This window comes from Acyrthosiphon pisum, chromosome X (assembly GCF_005508785.2).
Source record: "Acyrthosiphon pisum isolate AL4f chromosome X, pea_aphid_22Mar2018_4r6ur, whole genome shotgun sequence".
Lineage (NCBI taxonomy): Eukaryota > Metazoa > Arthropoda > Insecta > Hemiptera > Aphididae > Acyrthosiphon > Acyrthosiphon pisum.
Window position 1 is genome coordinate 125,048,855 of NC_042493.1, and position 8,500 is coordinate 125,057,354.

The window sequence follows — 8,500 nt, forward strand, 5'->3', positions numbered from 1 at the left end:
TGAAAAAAAAATGAAATTATCATAAGAATCCTAAATATATGAATTAGAAATAAGAACACATTACAAAACACCATACGATGAAAACGAACAATTTGATGAAATTAAAACAAAAAATATTATTCTGAAATATTCAGAATTATTTTTAAAGTTGTGATTTCTCAATTACCATTGTTTTAAATTTTTACTAATAATCAGAGTTGGCCATTATTCGAATAAAAAGTTATTTGAATGATTATTCGAATAATTTATTATTATTCGTTATTCATTATACGGATATTTTTATTTACTATATTTTATTCATTATTCGGTTATTCGTTATTCATTATTCCCCATAATCATATAAATAATAAATTTAAATTCTAAATAACGGTCGTTCACCAACAGTCTACTCACTACTCAGTGGCTCAGCCGCACAACGTGGACACCAACGTGTATATCGAACCTTGCAGTGAATTATGTACCCAGCATTAGGCGAGTTAAACCCCGTACTGTATATTTTTCACTCGTTTTTCCAATATACATTTATGATACACCACGTCACAACGTAGGTCAATAGGGTTTTGCTAATAAATGTAGTATTAAATTAGTCGGATAATTAGGAGTTGGGTAGTCGAAGATAAAACATTATTATTTCTTCAGTTCTTGAAAAAAACAGTTTAAATTTAATTAGTCGTCGAAGTCTTGGGAGAAGAATTGAAACTCGTTTTGAACAAAATATTGAGGATGTAAAAATTACTTTGGAAAAAGTTAAATATTTGCGTACAACTGCTGATGTGTGGTCTGCAAAAATAAGGATTTTTATGGGTGTTACTGTTCACTGGATTTGACGAAGAGTCGTTAGGGCGAAAAACTGCTATTCTAGCATGTCGCCGATTTAGAGGTGCTCATACACATGATAGAATCACCGACATATTACATAATATTTATTACAAGTACAATTTGGATGTTAATAAGGTAAATGGTAAACATAAAGATAATAGAAGAAATAATATAATATATAATATATGATGTTAGTACAACTTTTTTGGTAACAGGTAATAAGAACCATTACAGATAATGGCAGTAATATGGTAAAGGCATTTAAAGTATTTGGAGTAAAGATGTCATATTTTGGTGAGATGACACATAACCACGACACTAATGAATATGACAGTGATTCTAGTGACATAAGTGTTCAAAGTAGAGAAGATAACGACTCTTTTGAAAAAATTCTTTCTAGACACATCCGGTGCTGTGCTCATACGTTGAGCTTATACGCTACCAGTGATATAATGAAAACGATAAAAATGTCACATCTCCATGAAATACACAATCAAGTCATGAATAAGTGTAATGTGTTATGGAATGCTGCGGGTCGACCAAAATCAGCAGAAGTAATATTTATTTATTAATTTTTAATTTTAGAATCTGAGTTAAACGATAAATGTATTGATTTTATAATATGTGTTTTTTCAAATTATTTATTAAAATTTATTTTTAAAATATTTTTCTGGGATAAAAACTTTAGCCCTTTGAGTCACACATTAATTTTTTATATTAAAATATAATAATTTAACATTATCATATTACAAAAAAAAATAATTTATCAAAAACTTTTTTAAAAAACTGGTGGTTTTACCATAGAAACACTATGAAACAACATGTTATTAATATTATTTTGTACCAAAATTATTCAGAATAAAAAATTAATCTTTATTCATAAATAAATGCTTTTATTTTTTATTTTTTATTCATTATTTTGATTTCTTTCTTAACTATGCTAATAATACACCACTATATCCTATGTTGAGTATATATAAGCAAAACCAAATCTGCTACCTTCATATTTTGATTACAGTCTAAATCAGCATTCAAAAAAAAAATAAAATTTGGGTATAATATTGGTATTAATATTGGTAGTACAGATTAATCAAAATTATTATGTATCTAGAATATTACGGGAACCCTTTTACTCTATAAGACAATTAATTAATATAATAATCTTTTATTTATCTATTAGAACACAATATATCAGATACAAGCTTAGCTTGTTTGGTATACATATCAGCTCTATATATTATTATTATTGTATTATTATTGACATTTGTTGATATAAAATAAACATTTAATTTGAGCTATTGAAAAAAAATAGGTAAGACTATCAAACACGAAATTAACTGTTTGGTTCGATTTTTTGAACTTCGAAAAGTTCAAACCACCTCTATGATTTAAAAGTCGTAATCACCAATTGGGGAATGATGGACACGAGGTGATTCGTGTCCGACCGATTCGAACGTAGAGTAAATTATTTTCATCTGACAGCACATACTAAAGTTCAGTGTAACCAGAAGAAAGTCGAATATAAAGTAAAATAATCCTATAAAGGTGCCGAATAATGCCTCTACGAATAAAATCAAATTTCAGTAAACAAAAAAATTTTGTAGTGTGTAGAATCGAACTTGAACCGAAAGATATGTTCAACACTGAACTGAAAAATTGAAATTTATGATTCAAACCGTATTTCGTGTTCCAATTTTTTATTGGTATTTTTATTAATTATTGTATTCCAAACTTTTTGTTAGACTGTTGTTTTGTTCGGTTTCTTTAAAACTATAGGTTCAATTACAAACTTGAACTGAAGAATTAGAGTTTGGTTCGATTTATCTAGCTTCGAATAGTTCACCCCACCCCATACAATTGAATAGTATATAATATACATTATTCTGTATGCCTAAAAATTCGTACTCACCAATTGGGGTATGAGGTTCACGAAGTTATTTGTGTCCAACCGATTCGAACGCAGAGCAAATTATTTCCATCTGGCAGCACATACCAAAGCACCGTGTAACCAGACTAATATCGAATATAAGGAAACATAATCCCATAAAGGCGTTGATTGATGTCTCGATTAAGTAAAACATATGATACCTAGTGTGCGTTGTAGGTGTTCCAACATTATCTTATGGTTGACACGGCAAAAGGTTGAAGTTGTACGAACCAAACAATGACAACCATTTTATATGGTTGTTCGAACACTTTATTTTTTGTCTTACCATACATTACTGTTGCGCTAACCATAATAGGCCAACAATTTACTTTTGGCACTCCCAACCAATACGTTATGGGCAGTGTAACAATGTATGATGTTAGGCCACCTAAAATATTTCCAACTATTTACTATAACAAAATTATTTTTTTCCGTGTGTCGTCACATGCGATTAAATAGAAATTCAATGCATTCTGTCGGTAATGCCCGACTGAAGCGTCACGGTTTTTGACTTTTGATTTACTTTTACTGAATGCTAAGGTAATACCATAGTAAATTACTAACGTCGTGAAATATATGATCGCATATATGTTCGTTAACCAGACCAAGCGTTCTCCCCAACGATCCAGAATGTGTCTGTTCCGGTCGATTAACGATGTAGAATCGTACCGCGTGATCGACAAACAATTCCATACGTCGTTCGAGTAATGGATGATGATCCGCGTCTTGCAGAGTATGTAAATTGTGGGTGGTCATTGATTTACAAAAATAATCGATACTTACAGGTATATCGGTACAATAGTACAGACCAGTGAGAATCAACAGAATCGAGATGAGACACGCGTTCAGCAAAACGCACGACGTGACAATATGATAGTTGTTTCGACCCCGACATTTTACGGTTCCGGGATCCATCATTTGATACAACCCTGTGATTTTGGCCAAGTTCATGTTGAAAACGTGATCAGTCTCGTTTCGAATGTCCGTCGTGATATTATCAATGTACTGTCGGAAAACAACGAATAAATAATAATATAATATATCTTTCAGTAGTTTGTTGACCATAATTATAGTAAATTAGCTGTGCAAGTTACTTATAATTTAATTATCGTAAATATTATACAATATGCAATACCCAAACAAACCTTTAAAGACAATCGTGTTATCCTCGTTTCCTATAAAAATATTATAAATTGTTTAAATAATTCACACCATTGCGATTAAAAACATTTTCTAGTCGATGGTTGTTGATGTTGTAAATATTCAAGTTTAAGTAATAAATTATGTATTTTATTTACTTGTACGGACGTCATTAATTTATTTATATACATAATAATATAATATAGTATAGGTAATAAGTACAGTAGAAATAACTATAACGAGCATCGCTTAGAACGAGATACTGCTCACAACAAGCAAAACATTAGGTCCCGGCACGAGCGCATATGATTGTATGTTGAAATATACGTTTACAACGAGTATGGTTATTACGAGTTATCGGCTATAACGAGTAAAATAAAGCTAACTTGACTAACGACCTTCCGGTTACTACGAACAAGTACCTGCAAGATACGAACTATTTTCGTATTTAGGTCGATTAATCATTGACATATTATTATCTTTAGTTATGTAGATATGGATTACTTATTAATAATAAACATTATTCTTACAAATTCTGGTGTTTTAAAGTTAATAAAATTACAAATAGCGTCAGTTGTGTGTAGACGTTCCACCATGTCGTGTCGTCAGTTTACGTTGGACGAAAAAATCGGTATAATCGTGCGTTTAGAAAATGGTGAGAAAAACAGCGTAATTACAAAAGAATTCGGCACCTGTTCGTCGAAAACTTCAACCATATGGAAGAACCGGGATAAGTTGAAAAATATGTTTCAAACCACGTCACTTAACGCAAAACGATTGCGCACTGCACATCATAAGGACCTTGAAGAAGCTGCACTAGTATGGTTCAAACAACAACGGTCATTGAATGTGCCTATAAGTGGTCCTATTTTGCAAACAAAAATTGACCAACTGGCTGAAAAAATGAAAACTGAAAATGTCGAATACTCTGCATCTTGGATTCAGCGTTTCCGACAGCTACACAACATTGGTTTCGGCAAGATCTCAGGTGAGTCATCTACAGTTAATACTGATATCTGCTTTAACTGGTTGGCTAACGTTTGGCCGTCCCTTCGAGCAGGTTACTGTGATGATGAAATTTATAATGCCGATGAAGCGGGCCTTTTTTTTCAAATTAACTCCTGATAAAACTCTTCGCTTCAAGGGGGAAAAATGCTCGGGTGGAAAATTATCCAAAGACAGAATAACAGTTTTAGTGGCAGCCAACATGACCGGAACTGATAAAAGAAAACTCCTTGTTATTGGAAAATCGTAAAGTCCTAGGTACCTATCTTAAAGGAGTTTCATCACTTCCCGTATTTTATGAAAATAACACCAAAGCTTGGATGACCTCAGCAATTTTTGAAAAGACTCTTAATTGTTGGGATGATGAATTACGCCGTAAGAAAAAAAAAATTCTTCTGTTGGTGGACAACTGTCCAGCACACCCATCATTGCAGCATTTAAAATTTATTAAACTCGTATTTTTGCCCACCAACACTACTGCTCTACTTCAACCGATGGACCAGGGCGTTATAAGGAACATTAAAGCTCATTACCGGAATCAGTTGGTACTGAAAATGATTGAGGATATTGAAAATCAAATAGAATCAAAAGTAACTGTTTTAGATACCATAATAATGCTGGATAAAGCTTGGCGTAATGTAACATCGACGGGAATTGCTAATTGTTTTCGGCATGCAGGTTTTTGTGACGTTACGACTGATACTACACAGCTACAAGCAGACAGTGGATTGATTAATAACATCGACGAGGACTACTTAGAGATTGATGACGACCTAATAACGTCAGAAATTCAAACAGATGAAGATATAGTCGACAATGTCATAGCCAGCCAACAAGTTGAGCTAGATAATGATACTGATATTGATGAGCTTGATGATGAGTTTGAAACTGTGCCGTCAATAACCGAAGCTCGTGCTGCATTGAGGACACTAGAAAGATTTTATTACACAAAATATGAAGGTACAGATGCTGAAAGAAAAGCGTTGTCTTTATTAGAAACATCGATCAACTCTAACACGAAGCAAAGTTCGATCAAAGATTATTTTAAGAAATTAAATAAAAATTAAATCAATTCAAGTGTTTTATAATTATGTATGTATTAAATCTCCAATTATAATAATTAATAATAAATGTATAATTAATGTATGTAGGTACGTGCATGTATAAGTTAATCTCAAATAACAAATTTTTATCTAAAATAAAAAAAGTCGGTTTTATTTTTGTATTTCCGCTTTTAATCGGTTTCAACGAATGTTCGTTCTAACCACATATAACGAGTTACCGGTTATAACGAGAAAAACTAGTTGGCCCTTGAAAATCGTTATAACCGATTTCTACTGTACCTATATAAAACTGATGAAAGGGGTGGGCAGTTGTTGGACAAATTCTGTAGTGAATTTCACATTATTCAATCCAACATTCTACACTCGATTAATAAAATAAAATACCTATATTACAATAAGAACAATAGGATTTAGGAACCCGGGTCCTGGTGGAAAAAAAATACGATTCGATCAATATTATGTTCAATTTTAACTTTTTTTCACTTAAAATTATGTTTATTATGTATATTCTAAATAAATTAATATAATTATGATCTAGTAATAATTAAATTATAGTAGCATGCATCTAGATTATACTAAACTATTATACGACGATAGTCACAGACGTTGTATTGTAATACAATAAAAAAATATGCACAAGTGGGTGTTGCTCTGCTGTACAGTAGGTCACAAGTAATGGTCACTGAATTACTAATATCTAATAGTGAAATTTATAAAATAAATAACATAAAATAATAATATAATATATAATCCGAAACTTTCTAGAAATATCTACTAGATAATCGATAGGTACGTATATATATTTGATGGGCGAGATAAAAACAGTTAATTCCGATAGTGATAATAATAAAACTTTTAAGGAATTAAAAAATAATAATAATAATGTACCAAGAAGTAATAGTACCTAATTATATCAATATGTATATCATAATTACTAAAAACAAAAATACTAAATAATAGGTATGTATGTATGCTTAAATTTTCGTTCCTCGCTTAACCGTCTTTTCGATAATCCGTAAAAGCTCTGGTCCCAAGACTGACGGTTAATCGAGATTCTACTGTACTTGGTAATATTATGGGCTGACAGACGGTCTTCGCTCAATATGGTTGTTCGTATACAATGATTTATTTATTCAGTTTTTTTATTCTTGATTATTTTAAAAAGTACCTACTGTGAATTTTCAATTTCAACATCCCATTAGTACCTACCAACTACTAGTTACTACAACTACTATTTTTTCTACTAGAAAAGTTGTAAAGGGAGTAAAAATATATAATTATTATGTTATTTTGATAATGTTTTTAATGAGTAGGAATAATATTAACATATTATTTTTTAAATTCAACAAAAATGTTATAAACATGTTAAAGCCTCGTCCGAATGAAATATTTATATCACTTAAAAAAAAATTACGTATTATTTTAAATAATAATCTCCATTATACAGTATTTTTAGTAGGTACCTTTAAAGTTTTAATTAAATTCCAGAAACATAATTTGTCTACAGGTATGGTTTCACCTCCTAGCTACAAATAAAAAATAGTCATACAATAATATTAAATAATAGATGTGAACCGTACCTTCGCGATTGTCATAAGTCTTCATAGTTTTTCTAAAGTCAGTGAATCAATTTGACAATAGGTACATGGTATTAACATATAAAGATACTACCAAGTTTTATCAAATTTATCTTCATAAGTAAAATGTAATAATTATAAAAATGTACAAAAGACATTTTTATAAAAAATAAAAGTTGGAACCTATCTGAATATAAACTCGATTGACTAGCGAATTTCAAAAATCACAGGGGCGGTCCAGGCCATTGTAGACACGCCTATGGACGCAAGTATCAGGGAAGAAACATTACTCCATGTAGCTTACTGATGCTCCACACCATGACCCCGAATTGTTAATAGTAATAAAATTATAAATAATGTATGCATCATTTCCAATCAATTAAAACCTTTATTATATTCATATTATATGTGACCATTCCCCAGTTAGCAATAATATATAACTATAATATTATTTTAATTTTGTATAAATAATTACTAATTATATAAAAATATTATTTCAATTCCTCGGGCTAACAGAAATGCTATATAAAGGTTCTAGAAATTAATTAATTGGTTAAAACAATATTAATGATATTTCTAAAATATAAAATGTACTAAATTAAATTTAACGAAATTCTCTATAATACTAATTTTTGTTACCGATCAGTCTATGAGACTTCGTAATATAGAATGTACTTACTATAGTATATTATATAACTCCTCAAAAAATAAGAACGTCATTTGATTTATCTAAATTGTTATAATTGTGGCTGTGAATTTCATGCAGTGAATCATATCAAAATATTCACTTTAAAATTCAAATTATGTATAAAAAGTATAAAAATCTATAAAACTGTGATAAGAAAAAAATTATATTTTTAATTATATTTGACCAATTAAAAAGTGTAGATGGTCAATGTAATTTTTCATGATACATTTAAACATACTTTAAGTAAGATACTGTAATATATTATATTTCTACCTATTAT

At 30.2% G+C, this 8,500-nt stretch overlaps 2 protein-coding genes across 2 annotated transcripts; both read left to right on the top strand.

Annotated features, from left to right (window-relative positions):
- The first annotated feature begins 3,960 nt into the window (after positions 1-3,960).
- Positions 3,961-5,018, top strand: LOC103310197 (tigger transposable element-derived protein 4-like). The gene has a single exon (XM_008187627.2). The coding sequence runs from the start codon at positions 4,382-4,384 to the stop codon at positions 5,009-5,011; it is 630 nt and encodes a 209-aa protein (XP_008185849.2). The 5' UTR covers positions 3,961-4,381; the 3' UTR covers positions 5,012-5,018.
- A 73-nt stretch (positions 5,019-5,091) lies between these two features.
- LOC103310198 (tigger transposable element-derived protein 4-like) lies at positions 5,092-5,952 on the top strand (the record flags this gene model as incomplete). Its single annotated transcript, XM_029492780.1, is given in 2 exon segments — positions 5,092-5,150; positions 5,152-5,952. Coding segments are annotated over 2 exon segments (858 nt in total), but the record flags the coding sequence as incomplete, so codon positions are not given.
- Positions 5,953-8,500: the final 2,548 nt, after the last annotated feature.

What these genes read in the sequence shown, in the direction of transcription:
- LOC103310197 (XM_008187627.2), top strand. Translation starts at nt 4,382, where the DNA reads ATGGATTACTTATTAATAATAAACATTATTCTTACAAATTCTGGTGTT.